Here is a 15,081-nt window from a genome sequence, read left to right as displayed (position 1 = left end):
GGAAAACATAAAATCTACAAAGCTTTCAAATGAATTCCAATCTTACAAACACATTCAAGGGAAACCATTCATAATGTGCATAAAAATAATTATACTAAAAGGATCAAAATTGTGGCAGTGTTTGAACTATGAAATATGTTGAAAACATGCTAAATGTTAACTTAGACAAGTTAAACATTAAAGATTTCGCAGCATACCCTTTTGAACTTGACCAAAGTATATTACTTACGTTTGAGGGTTAAACATGTTAGAGAGTTGGAAACACTGTGTTGCAAGAGGTTGAACAGAGGCAGCTGCAGCTAATGCTGAAGCTAAAAAAAAAAAAAAAAAAGAGGGAGAAATCAGTTTCATGGAAAATGCATCAGAATATCCCTATGAATAAAACAAAGCCCAATATAACCACTGGACCCACAGGGTGAAACTAGGGTAGTCAGTCACTTCACTAATTCACCATATTCAATAATGCTATCAAACATCAGTGTATACAACAATACCCCATTTTAGCTGCCAGAAAGCTAAGGCAACTTAGTATGTGAGACAGCTGATCCTAAGGTGGGACTTTTGTTTTTAGAAGGGAAATTAAACCTTAAGTGTAGTGAAAATTCATTCAATTAGACAAATATCAATAATACAAACAAGAAAATAAAAACAAGACTGATTTCGTAGGACTGCTGGAGTTTATACCCTGAGAAGCAGGGGATGATGCAAATACAATCTTAAAATGCCAACTAAATCTATACCATGTTTTATTTCTTATGTTTCTGCCCATGAATATATAGTTACATATTTTCTTTTAAATATATAAACATTATAAAAGGATGAAGTTTTAAAAATAATATACATAAAACCATCCAAGTATTTAAGATTTAACATCTCAGGACTATAAAACCTACTACAACATCAAATTAATATTTTTAAAATGATTAGGTCTGTTCCAGCAGGAGAAACACTAAAAAGAGTAATATGTATCTATAATAGTCATTGTTAAAAATAAAAAAATACTGGACACTAATACTCAGGAGCAAATTTAAACCAATGTTGGTTTTAAGTTTGAAGTGCATTTTCCAAGACAGTTGCTCCACTGCTTTTACGTGACTTAGAAAACATTACCAGTAGCTGTTACAGAACTCACCGTAATCATAATATTTGACCAAATTTCATTCCAAAACATAACAATAATAAACAAAGCTATGGATAAAACAGTGCATTAGAAATTATGGTAATTAAAATGAACAATAACCTGAGGAAGTATAAGAAACATTCCACTGAATAAAAACTAGGGCTGTGCATGAAATACATCATGAAAAAGATAGTTTCTGAGAGAGTAACAAGTGCTTTTTGCTTCTTTATAGTTTACTTCAATAAACAAGTATTTGTCTTTCATAAAACTTTGTATGAAAGTAAAAATGCTAAGATAACTAAAGTCAAATTCTACTGAAGAAAGTTAAAGATGCCAAGTGTGCTTATATTACAACAAAAAAAACGAAGCCCACTGTGTACCTTTATCATAAACAAATGGAAGTATGCTTGGAAAAAACACTAGAAGGTCACTGTATGCTATGAATACTGAAAAATATTAGACAATGTATGATGGAAATATTCCAGCTCAACCTAGATGAATGCAGAACACAATGAATTCAGCATAGAAATATAACTAAGAGGAAAATCCACCAGTTTTACTTTTAAAAATCTGTTAGGAAAAAAAAAAAGATTGAGTACAATTGTCTCTTTTGCTGAAAAAATTAAGATACACATTTAATTCCTGACTATCAAGGAACAAGGAAAGACCTTTTTCATACAGAATCATTTACCTAAACGACTTTAAGTATATCCTGTAAGATACCAAATTACCGCAACAAAATGCTATATTAAATGGCAGAGATTTACTTGATAATTGAAAACTAAGAAAACAATAGCCTATTTTATAAATTGTTTCACAATCTCTGAAATCTGCATGCAATTTAGTTCTGGATAATCTCATTGCTTGGTACTGCTTACACAAATCACTGGAGTTAGTTTTTCCTACCCTTATATTAAGTTCACAGACTCCATGTTCTGAAAGATTTGTCTATTAAAATGACAAGTTTCATTTTCTGACATCTATATAAAAACGTACAATCAGAACACAAAGATAGGCATACAAAGCTGAAAATAATTCTAAGCTAGCTATAGCAAGAAAAAGCATGGACATTTATCATCTTTATTCATGTAATTGTAATGACTTGGATTAGGCCTTCTGGCTTACTGTTAATGACACTGTATGTCATTCTGACAAAACTGGGCCCAAAATACAAACTACAGTAATAATTATGATATAATATATATACACAACTATGTCCTGCTACATTAACATCCACTTCAAAAACAAATAAAAAACTCAACTCACCTTCAGTCTGTTGGGAAAGTCTTGTTTGCAAATCTATAACAAAAGAGAATTCTACAGCTCAGTGCAGGAACAATGAAGAGCCTCAACTAACAGGGTAAATGTCAGGAAAGCATTAATAAAAGAGGACTATGGTAGCAGGGTTTATCAAAATGAACTTATAGTAAAACCTGGCAGCCAAACCTCCTTCCCCATTCCTCATTGACAAGGCTTTGGGGCCTTTTTCTTTCCTCCTATCCTAGGAAACTTATGCCTCTCTATTCCTATTCCTAGAACTCTTCCACATCTCAAAGGCATTCCACAATACTACTCTTCACATGGGAATAATGGGAAATGGGGAAAGGGAAGCACACCGGTCAGAAAATGCATGAAAACCCTGATCTTGAGAATTCAATTCCAAGTACTTGGGATATCAACTATTTATTGTTCTATCAGTGTCAGTAAGCATTTTAAACTTTAGAAGTTTATGGTGAAAGAGTAAATACTGCAGCAGTACACGTCAAACACTTTTAATAATCCACCGATTAAGTAGTGAAAGACCCCATTCTAACCATATGCATATATTAAGTTCTTTTAATTTTTAAGTTGTCATGTCCAGCCCAGAAGGTGGTAGTTTTATTAGGTCTGATTTCCTGGCCTATTCTGGAAATTTAATGAGGCAGGAATAAAATCTAATCAGATTTACTATAATATATGTAGTACAAGAAAAATCTAAACATCTAGTCTGTATTAAAAATAAACAGAATGGTGATTTCTACCAATGTATTTTCTCATATAATCATTAAAATTCTACATGAGAAGGCCAATTAAGAGAAAGCTGCCATCAAGTGAAAGCAGCAAGTGTGAAAAGTAAAGAAAATGTCACAGTATCCAAAGGTATCCTGAAGTTTAAAAATTCTAGAAATATACAACATAGAAATTGTTTGAATTCAGTAACCTAATTTTTAGTAACACGTGATGCAACTGCAATATTTTATTATCATTTGGGCTTCTTGTTGAGTATACAAAATGATCATAAAACATGGGCAAAAATGAAAAGGGATCTGCAGCCCAAGTCACATGGGGATGTAAGAATACCTGGGTGCTCAAAATTGGCATCCCAGGGAGTTGAAGAAATGTAACTGGTGTATACTGAAGGAACTTGAAGATATGACCATAGGAACACTGTCAATAAACTTTAAATTATAAAACAATGTGTCTTTTTTTCCCTAAAATGGGAAAAAATGTTTAGGTATCAGAAATCCATGCTATATTAAGTGTATATAAATCAAAATCTCAAAAATGGTTCTTCAGGTCATTTGTAACAAGTTAGGAAACAAAGCATGGGTTTCATAAAGATAAGAACTAACTTATCTTAGAAAAGACCCATTAAACTTCCAGAATAAAGACACGTGGATATAGTGATAGGCCACTCTTGGTTTCAAAAAACAACTTTTAAGAACTTAGGCAACGAGGGCCTCAAATATTGACATCAACACTCAGCAATTTATCTAATTTTAACAAGGAATGTGTAAGGTTTTAATGACAGGAGAAAAATACCCAGTTATGTAAATATTTACCTTAAAATAGAGTGTTGATTATTAATCCAGTAGTAATAGCAATTTACCAGAAGTATTAAGAAAACAGAACCAAACTTTAAAATCATCTATCAACACTAAAAAGGGGGAATATAACAAATAGTTAACTAAATGGCTATTTTAAGCAATCCACATGGACATTTAGAATTTTCAGCCTTAATATAAACTACCCAGTAAGTATGCCCAGGGAAGTATAGTCATTCTTCATTCATCATAAGAGAAATAATGGCTTAGGGAAATAATAACGTCTAACACTGAAAAACTATAATTAGGCGAAGATATTGTTTATAAACCAAATCAACATATTTGATACAGCAGCCAGGATGTAACAGAAGACTGTTTAGAAATGAATCGTATGTATTTCTATTAAATCCCTAAAGGCACCAGCCTCTAGTGAAATACCTAGAATATGGTAAACACTAGCATTTTTCTAAATTGTTGAAAGAATGACCTGAACAATGGGAAGCAATACACAGATACAGTTTTCAGGTAAAATAGTTAACTGTCAAACCAGAGGCTAGGATATATTTCTGAAGTGATGGGTTTCCTTTAGTATCTTCAATTACAGTACGTGACATTCTATGACTACGTGTTCACTGCAAAGAAATTAAATGTGTAATACTTGTTTAAAAAGTCAAAACAAACACAACAATAATTTAGAGAAACCTGGAGTCATTAAATGATTCATAAATACAGAAATGCATTAATCGTTATAACTGTTCTTCTCATATGAATATACTAACATGATTGTCAGTAATTTTAAAGAACTACCTATCAGATTTCAAAATCTATCACAGTTTGAAAGGAAGCACAAGACCCTAGAAGTACTCACAAACTTTCAAATATTCACTAAAAAGAGGAAAACACAGAAGCGCCCCCTATAAAGACTAATGCAGATGCAGAAATGATCCTCTCTGTTAATGGCTTTTCAATTGAAAAGGAAATCATCAAGCAACCACACAGAACTTTTTATATATCCAGATGCAGTACCATGATCTTATATTGCCATACTTTCTTGGGTTAGTGTTTCTTGTCATCTAAAGTACAAACTACAAACGGTTCTTCTCAGATATTCTAAAAGCAAGGCTTCAACATCTCAAAATTTAATGCTATCCTAGCTCATAGATTTGGGTTAATTTCAAGTACCTGAGCCACAAAAGAGAAGAAAACAATGTGATTCATAAACTAAACCCACTGTTACATAATTGTAAGAAACTATCAATTCTCTCCCTCTTTTCCTCACCTCTCCAGGCACTTCATTCTACAACTCTAAATCTCAAAATACAGTTGACCTTTGAATAACTTGGGGATTAGGGACACCAACCATCTGAGCAGTTGAAAACCCGTATGTAACTTATAGTAGACCCTCCATATCCTTAGTCCTTCCAAATTCATGGATTTAACGAACCATGAATTGTGTGGTATTTACAACTGAAAAAAAAAATCCGGGCTTCCCTGGTGGCGCAGTGGTTGAGAATCTGCCTGCCAGTGCAGGGGACACGGGTTCGGGCCCTGGTCTGGGAAGATCCCACATGCCGCGGAGCAACTGGGCCCGTGAGCCACAATTGCTGAGCCTGCGCGTCTGGAGCCTGTGCTCCGCAACGAGAGAGGCCGCGATAGTGAGAGGCCCGCGCACCGCGATGAAGAGTGGTCCCCACTTGCCGCAACTAGAGAAAGCCCTCGCACAGGAACGAAGACTCAACACAGTCATAAATAAATAAATAAAAGAACATGAATTTCTAAAAAAAAAAAAATCCATGTGTAAGTAAACCCTTGCAGTTCAAACCCATGTTGTTCAAGGATCAACTGCTGTATGTTCTAATTAGGAAAGCAGTTTTCTCTGCACTCTTAATACTGTAATTATTTTAAATAAAGCTTGATTCAAAGGCCTCTGGTAGCTTTCCAAACAAAAACATTACAAAAACCATTTTTCCTTTGAAACAATATAAACTTTTTGGTCTTCAATAAAAGTGACACATTTAAAAAGATTTAACAACTTACAGGGACTTCCCTGGTGGTCCAATGATAAAAGAATCCGCCTTAGAGTGCAGGGGACGCGGGTTCGATCCCTAGTCAGGGAACTAAGATCCCACATGCCACGTGGCAACTAAGCGCATGCGCCTCAACTATGGAGCTCGCGTGCTGCAACCTACACAGCCCACACACCCTGACACCTGCGCACCACAACTAGAGAGAAAACCCGCATGCCACAACTAGAGAGGAGCCCATGCGCTGCAACAAAAGATCCCGTATGTCGCAACTAAGACCTGGATGCAGCCAAAAATAATAAAAAAATAAATCAAAACAAAAACAAAAAACAACAGCAATTTCAACTAAAAATTGGTATGCAGGGTTCAAAAATACCCTGACAGTTTATTATGAGTGGATAATTATGTCCTATATCACCACTTCCTTACATGAACTCTTGAAATTTGTAAGTTAAAAGTACTTGATGAATTGAATTCTCAGTAAGTCCTTTTAAATGCAAAAATTTGGCAAATTTTCGAATTAGGTGAAAAAACAATGATTTCAAATAGAAAAGATTCAATTCCTACCTGCCACAGCACCAAATGCCAGAGAGCCACTCATTTGCAAAGCCTGCTGTGCTGCTGGTGGGATCTGCAAGCCTGTACCTGTAAAAGAATAGGTCTTAACGTCCCTGCTTTGTTAAGAGCGGGAATATCCTCATTTTCTGGTTGCGTAATACCAAAGTCACTTCATTAAAACAAATTACAGTGGTCTTTGGTAGCAGGGCAGGTGAGATTATTTCCAGGATCTCCTTGGATATCAAAATCCACAAATGCTCAAGTCCCTCATTATAAAGTGGCGTGATACAGTCTGCCCTCCGTACTCACAGATGTAGAACTCACAGATATGGGAGGCCAACTGTACAGGCAGGACATAGTATTAAATAAGCACTGCAACTAAATTTACTCTGAAGTATGAGGATATAATTATTATAGAAAGCAAAAGAAATCGTATAACATATGCTGTGGTACTCAAAAAGCACCATCATAAAGTAGATTCTATTATAATTAAGGCAATGAATTTCACCTATGAAACCACATGTGCTGCCCAAGGATAACAGTCAACCCCAAAGTAAGAAAAAATAATTTTCTGTTTATTTGTCTGCATGGTTACCTTTCTCATTACGGTATCAACAAATCATTCACAACACTAGGATAAACTTACCCTCTGCAAGTCTAGCCATTAACTGGAGACGACCAGTTGTTCCCAAGTCAATTCCAGTCCTTTCCAGTTCATCACTGTCCAAAAATGAGCTAGCACTGGAAGCATCAGTACGTTCAGTAACATGACCAACTTTCATTGGCCTTCCTGCTAGCTCAAATCCATTAAGTTGTTCCAAAGCTTTCTTGGCACATTCTGAATCAGAAAACTATACAATTGAGAGGGGGATAAAAAGTCCAGTAATTACTCATATACGCAAGGTAAAGAAACCCTTACTTATTAAAGCTAGTATGTTCAATAATTACATATGCAAGGATGATAAAGTAACAAGTTCAAGCTATAAGTAATATAACCTAAATTATCAGACCACCAAAGTTTACGCATATTAGATTTATTAATGTGGTGGTTTAAATGGCAAGACCTTATCAAGTAATGACACCTGTCTTTGGGAATAAAGAATCTCAGTAACAAAATGTGAAAAGTAGCTTTTCAAACATCAAAACCCTTTTTAATATGCTGGAATAAATTAAAATGTTGCTTCTTTTCTCTCATAAAAGTACACTATTCAGGAAAATTAAAAGTTCAACTCAGGTTTTTAATACAAAACTTAACTTTTAATACAAAATTCTGGGTCACTGTTTTATTGCCAGTTAACTAAGTATTAGTCTTAATTTCAGGATGCAGACACAATAAAACTTTAATTCACACAATCTGGTTTTAATATAATGGAAGAACGGGCTATATTCTAATTCCACAGCTTCATCTTTCATCAGAATGTTGAATTGTTTAAAAATAATTTTTTTTCCATTATTGAGATGGGAACAATTACAGATAGTAGTTACAAAATATAAAAACATTAACACACACAACAGAACCATGTAGATTTACATAATCTTGCTTTAAAAAAAATATTTATTTCACTGCACCAAGCCTTAGTTGTGGTAGGCAGGATCTTCGTTGCCACATGCAGGAGCTTCGTTGTGGTATGCGAACTCTTAGTTGTGGCATGTGGGATCTAGTTCCCTGACCAGGGATCGAACCCCGGGGCCCCTGCATTGGGAGCTCGGAGTCTTAGCCACTGGACCACCAGGAAAGTCCCTACATAATCTAGCTTTGCATACAGATCAGTAAGTCATAGGAAATAGTTCATACTTGATTTCTGTTAAAAAATTAAAATGCTGTGCAAAATGTCTTCATTGTTTACATGACGTTTAGTAGTGTTCTAGTGAAAATCTGGCCAGTGAGCAAATATTCAAGTACTAAATCTAGCACACAGAACACTAAATACTTTAGATAATAATAGAATGAAATATTTGTAAGTTGCATGTAAAATCCCTTGAACACCTTTTTTTTTTGGGGGGGGGAGATCATGCTAATGTTACTAGTAACAAAATAGCATGTTGGTGTTTTATAACATTTTTCTTTTCACCAACACACACTGAGGTAGATAAAATCCCACTGAACAGTGGAACATATTCTTATCACTACAGAATAGGTTTCAATTTTATTTAAATTTGGTTATGACACAATTGTAATTTCTTGATAAAATCTGGGATCTCTGTATTTTAAAAATTTTGTGTGTACAATAGCAGCAGTGGTGACAACTATCTGTATTTTAAACTAAAAATGTGTTTCCAGCACTTTCCAAGGTTAAAAACTAATTTGAAAAACTGTTCTCATGTAACTGGATTGCATCATGAACATTAATATATAAAGAGTTTATTTTTAAAAGGGCACCTCCATTCACAATATTCCAAGCTGCCACGTCATACCCTATTCAGGCACTGGGCTTCAATGGTCAGCTACAAACACTTTTAATAATGCAATCCTGGTCATGGTTGTCCGACGTGTCCATATAAAAAGTAAGAGAATTCCAAGAGACCTTTATGCAACTAACATCTTGTGTCACAAAAGAGTCAGACTGAAGAAATCCTAAAGGAGTGAATGACTTCAATTACATGAAGAGTTGGCTAAGCAAATTGACCATAAACAGAATGATAGCAAACTGCTTTAAGTTTCACATTTGGTGGACACCTTTAGCTACTAAGAATTGGCTACTAACAGCAAAATAAGTTAAACCACTTGAAAATATTAACCTTACCTCCTTCCCCACTATCAATAACCAATAAAGCTTTACACTACGCTACTCAAAATCAAAACCTTTTAAGTCATAATGTTAATCATGGTCAATTGCTTACCGTAATAAATCCGTACCCCTTGGATCGACCTGTTTCACTATCCATCATGAGCTGGATACTTTCAATCTAAAAATGAAAACCACAATTATTATTTATATAAGTGAAAAAAGGGGGGGCAAAAATATTTTACCCCTTGAAACACGATTTTAAAATGGCTCCCCCTAAAACATAATAGAAAACATATCACAATCCCTCATGCCCAAAAAATCTTCTTTCTAGAGGCCGAGGAACTTCCTAAACAGGAAGTTATGCACTGGGGAGTCTTTTGCATCAAAAAACACTAAAAATCTGAAATCCTTTGCAGAATACAATGTTAAAAACAAAATCACCTTTTTTCTTCCCCTTTGCTAAAATACACCAAATGTTAATTATCAATTATGCCAGAGACAATAAATTGCCTGAAATGTTGGAATAACTAAAAATAACAAATGGAGGTGGTTGATGGTTGCACAACACTATGAATATGCTACAGAGCAATGAGTGTTCACCTTAAATGAGGGAACTGTATTTACTACATCACAATATCCCAACAAACTCGGCCATACAAAGGAAGCATGAAAAATTAAAATACAGCACCCACATATTATATTTCATGTTCTGGTTGTTTCAGGAACGTATTCATTTTGTAATGACTGACCAACTCATACAATTATGATTTGTGCACCATTAATATGTGTATATTTCCAATAAATATAAAGCACCCACAAAATTGAACACCCCAACTTTATTATTGACACATAAAACAGTTTAACAAAGGGGTTGAGTGGGGTAGTGAAAGAAAATAACGAAATGTATATCCAAGGGCCATAAAGATTAAGCAGTGGACAAGGTACGACAGGAACCAAGAGTTTTATTCATGGCCACACAATGGATTTTTTAAACCAGAGCACAGCCTACTAGTAACATTTATTCTAACCATCTCTTCTAAAATGATGAGAACTAGACTTACCCTGGTGATTCTTTTGAAAAAAATGCATAAAAATATCAAATTACTATGTTGTGTACCAGGAACTGTTAGTGTTGCAATTCAACTGTACTTCAAAAACAGACTCATGGAAAAAAAAGATCAGATTTGTGGCTACCAGAGGGGTGAGGGGTGAGGGGTGGGGGGCAGAGGGAAGAGTTAGATGAAAGTAGTCTAAAGATACAAACTTCCAGTTATGAGATAAATCAGTACTAGGAATGTAATGTATTATTAACACTGCTGTATACCATAAATTAAGGCTCAAGAGTAAATCCTAAACATTCTCGTCACAAGGAAAAAAAATGTTACCTATTTCTTTAATGTTGCATCTGTATGAGATGACAGATGTTCACTAAACCTACTGTAATAATTTCATGATGTATGTAAGTTAAATCACTATGTTGTACACCTTAAGCTTAGACAGTGCTGTGTCAATTTTATCTCAATAAAAAAAGAAAAAAAATGAGGACTAAATGGGCATAAACAGTCTAATTCCTTACATATTAAGTACAGAGAAGCTTATATACCCCTAAATTTTCAGTAAGAAAAACTATCCCGGGCTTCCCTGGTGGCGCAGTGGTTGAGAGTCTGCCTGCCAATGCGGGGGACGCGGGTTCGAGCCCTGGTCTGGGAAGATCCCACATGCCGCGGAGCGACTAGGCCCGTGAGCCACAATTGCTGAGCCTGCGCGTCTGGAGCCTGTGCTCCACAACAAGAGAGGCCGCGATAGTGAAAGGCCCGCGCTCCGCGATGAAGAGTGGCCCCCGCCTGCCGCAGCTGGAGAGAGCCCTCGCACAGAAACGAAGACCCAACACAGCCAAAAATAAATAAATAAATAAATAAAATTTTAAAAAAGAAAAACTATCCCAAGAAACAAACCAAGAGAAAGAAAATCTCTTGCTCCAATGCACAGTACATTTTATCATTCAGGTTGATTTGAAGCTAATACCATGCATTTCACTGTAGCATTACAAATGTTGATAGATTCTGTCTTCAAATGCTATCTTCAGGGAAACTATCTTGATCTAAGTGGTCTCAAAAACTTTATAGAACCACTCCAATCCTAACATTAATCTCTTAGAAACATGAAAAAGCAAATAAATTATTGTGCAGTTACATCTGTTTCAAGATTTAGGATCCACTGAAAAACTTGGGACTTACCCTTCCAAAAGGCTCAAAGATCCCCCGAAGCATATCTTCAGTTATGTTAAAGTGTAACGAGCCCACATAGAGCCTCATAGGTCCAGCACTTCCCTTTTGCAGATTGTTTGCCATTGCTGCAGCTCTGTTTTTTTCTGCCTACAAGTTAGTTAAGACAACACATAAGGCACATTACACACATCCATTTAGAATGAATAAATACCATTTTGAGCAGAGTAGTAAATCCCACTCATACCTTAGCTTTGCTTAATGACAACCGACATCAAACTATGCTAAGTGTTAAGTCATACATAAAAGATTATTGGGGGACTTTCCTGCTGGCGCAGTGGTTAAGAATACGCCTGCCAATGCAGGGGACACGGGTTTGAGCCCTGGTCCAGGAAGATCCCATGTGCCACAGAGCAGCTAAGCCCATGAGCCACAACTACTGAGCCTGCGCTCTAGAGCCCGTGACCCACAACTGCTGAAGCCCACGTGCCTAGAGCCTGTGCTCCACAACAAGAGAAGCCACCACAATGAGAAGCCCACGCACCACAACGAAGACCCAATGCAGTCAAAAAAATAAAAATAAATTAAGATACATATATATTTAAAAAAAGAATATTGTACGATTCCACTTACATGTGACTAATTAATGGCACTGAACAGTACACTTAAAATGGTTACAATGCCAAATTCTTAAACAAAAATTTTAGATTTTACTATGACATTTTACCACAATAAAAAAATTTTAGATTAAGTTTTAAGAGCATATACAAAACTCATATAAAGCAACTATGCAAGGTATTTCATATATAAAATGTGATCAATCAAAACTACATTACTATCCCTGGTGGCACAGTGGTTGAGAACCCGCCTGCCAATGCAGGGGACACGGGTTTGAGCCCCGGTCTGGCAGGATGCCACATGCCGCGGAGCAACTAAGCCCGTGCACCACAACTACTGAGCCTGGGCTCTAGAGCCTGAGAGCCATAACTACTGAGCCCATGTGCCACAACTACTGAAGCTGGAGCACCTAGAGCCCATGCTCCGCAACAAGAGAACCCACCGCAATGAGAAGCCCGCGCACCACAACCAAGAGTAGCCTCCGCTCACCGCACTAGAGAAAGCCCGCACACAGCAACAAAGACCCAATGCAGCCAAAAATAAATAATAAAAATTTTTTAAAAATTAAAAAAAACCCTACATTCTGCCAATCTAAAGCAGCATCCTGGTAACAGATATGCCAAATGTGGAAATATAAGATTATCTCCTGGAAGTGTTAAATACACTCATTATTCATGTGCTCTCAATATCACTGTTACTCAATGTACAGTACACCAACTGGCTGTCCATCGTAAAAGGACTTAGGTCAATATAAATCAAACCAAGTAAACCATTCAGTTCAGCAGTCATTTTTTCCCATACCAAGTACTTCTCAAAGGAAATAGTTCTCAATTTATATTCTAACACAAACTCCTTTATTTTAACAAACTGGGGCATAATAGGAGATTAAAGTTAAATGAATTCACAATCTCATTTATCAATGTGATTCTTCTGAGCCCTTTGCCAGGCCAAAGTACACACTATTAGGTTTGCCCTCCATCACGGAAAATGAATTGAGCAATGATTCTCCCCAGCCTGCTTCCTAACAATTTTCTTATTGTGACATATGATCAAATGATAAATACCCAATATTACATACTGCTAAAACACTATGTAGGACCTACCATCATCTTTTAGAGATAGAAGGTAGTAATCTGACCACAGTTACAGCTTAACAGTGAAACTGGAATTTCACTTAAGATCTGGTTACAAATTTTGTGCCTAACTATAAAATGATGTAAAAGCTTGATGAGTAACCAGATTTTTCAGGAGTTATGAGGAGTATTTGTTTCAGGGGTATGAAAAGGAACGAACGTAACTACTGTTATTTTGTATCGCTCAAAAAATATTCTTTAAATCCTTAGGAATTCCCTGGCGGTCCAGTGGTTAGAACTCGGCACTTTTGCCACTGCCACGGCCCGGTTCAACCCCTCATGGGGGAACTAAGATCCCACAAGCCGCTCGGCAAGGCCAAAAAAAAATTCTTTAAATCCTATATTCTCCAATTTAAAAATCTAAGTTATCAGGTAGTCACAGAAATCAACTTGTTTCTTAGTACAAAAAGGTACTGATGAAAAATCAAAAAAATACTTTCACGTTAATATACTCCAAGAGAATGATATATCCCAATTTTTCTACACCTAAATGAACTAAAATATTAACACTAATTTCATTTTTACAAAGGCAACACTCATTTATTGTGTAGCATCAGCAAAGAGGAATTAAATCATAATTTGGATTATCTTAAACAAAAAACATTCTCCAAATTAGTCTGAAACATCTTACTTTCAAGAAATGCTAGAGAGACTTCCCTGGTGGCGCAGTGGTTGGGAATACGCCTGCCAATGCAGAGGACATGGGTTCGAGCCCTGGTCCGGGAGGATCCCACATGCCACGGAGAAACTAAGCCCGTGTGCCACAACTGCCGAGCCTGTGCTCTGGAGCCCGCGAGCCACAACTACTGAGCCCGCGAGCTTCAACTACTGAGGCCCACGTGCCTAGAGCCCGCTCTGCAACGGGAGAGGCCACCGCAATGAGAAGCTCGTGCACCACAACGAAGAGTAGCCCCTGCTCGCCGCAACTAGAGAAGGGCTGCGTGCAGCAAGAAAGACCCAAGGCAGCCAAAAGTAAATTTAAAAAAAAAAAAAAAAAAAAAAGAGAAATGCTAGAATAGTTAGCTGTTCATACTATTCTTAACATTATATAAAATCTTTCACAAGTATGTATTTTAAAACAGTGAAAATATTAAATTTACTAAAAATGTCAAAACCATTCCGTTTAAAAGATAGGAAGGGGAAAACATGTTCTTAGATGCTTCTATCCCCAAGTAAGAAGTCATCACAAATCAGTAAAATTCTAGAACAAGTTCTCAAGTCTCTTCCATGAAATAGGTATTTACAACTTACATTAAAATGGAAAAGGATGTTATTAAGAATACACAATTATCAAAGAAATCAAGGCAAATTTTTTTTTAAAAAGCTACCCTGAGAACATCTGACTTATGGTAGGAAGTGGTGATTGTGTAAGGCTCAAGGCATTACAACACAACACTAAGCAACAGCAGGTTTCTAACACTACCAATGATCAAATTCTTAACCAAGAAAAAAGTTACCTGTGACGCCTGTACTATGATCGGCACTCCTAAAACCCGCTGGCCAGTTAATCCTATTGCTAGAGGCACTGAGCTAACATCGACAAATTCCACATAAGCAATTCCTTTGGAACGTCTTGAATTTCTATCAGAAATCATCCTCACATCTCGAACCTAAAAAGAAAACACACACTTTAGGTTCTGTTTGTGCAACCATTCACATAAGTATAATAATTTCAAGAGACAAGAGGCATATTAATGATATTGCAAAGCAAGCCACTAAAAAGATTTTTTTAAATAGGTAAATTTGTAGGCCCAATTCATTTATCAACATACATCAATTCCAACACTATTAACTTCCAAGTGAGGCAAAAAGAAATGGTATCAAAAATAAATTCCCTGGACTTCGTCCAGTGGCTAAGATTCTCCACTCC

At 36.2% G+C, this 15,081-nt stretch overlaps 1 protein-coding gene across 11 annotated transcripts in view; it reads right to left on the bottom strand.

Annotated features, from left to right (window-relative positions):
• Positions 1 to 15,081, bottom strand: part of RBM39 (RNA binding motif protein 39) — a 29,987-nt gene that overhangs the window by 1,939 nt on the left and 12,967 nt on the right. For 9 of the 11 annotated variants that reach the window (XM_082430223.1, XM_082430231.1, XM_082430232.1 and 6 more), the window contains 7 exons: positions 14,669 to 14,821; positions 11,473 to 11,610; positions 9,348 to 9,413; positions 7,153 to 7,357; positions 6,516 to 6,593; positions 2,387 to 2,437; positions 230 to 311 (listed from right to left, as the gene is read on the bottom strand). In XM_082430223.1, coding sequence (XP_082286349.1) covers positions 230 to 311; positions 2,387 to 2,437; positions 6,516 to 6,593; positions 7,153 to 7,357; positions 9,348 to 9,413; positions 11,473 to 11,610; positions 14,669 to 14,821 — 773 coding nt within the window. The remainder of the gene's footprint in view (positions 1 to 229; positions 312 to 2,386; positions 2,438 to 6,515; positions 6,594 to 7,152; positions 7,358 to 9,347; positions 9,414 to 11,472; positions 11,611 to 14,668; positions 14,822 to 15,081) is intronic. The other 2 variants (XM_082430230.1, XM_082430225.1) reach the window with 1 other exon arrangement.

Source organism: Balaenoptera physalus (assembly GCF_965194825.1).
Source record: "Balaenoptera physalus genome assembly, chromosome: 16".
NCBI classification, from domain to species: domain Eukaryota; kingdom Metazoa; phylum Chordata; class Mammalia; order Artiodactyla; family Balaenopteridae; genus Balaenoptera; species Balaenoptera physalus.
Note: the sequence above shows the minus strand (reverse complement) of the source record. Positions and strands in the feature narration are given on the sequence as shown.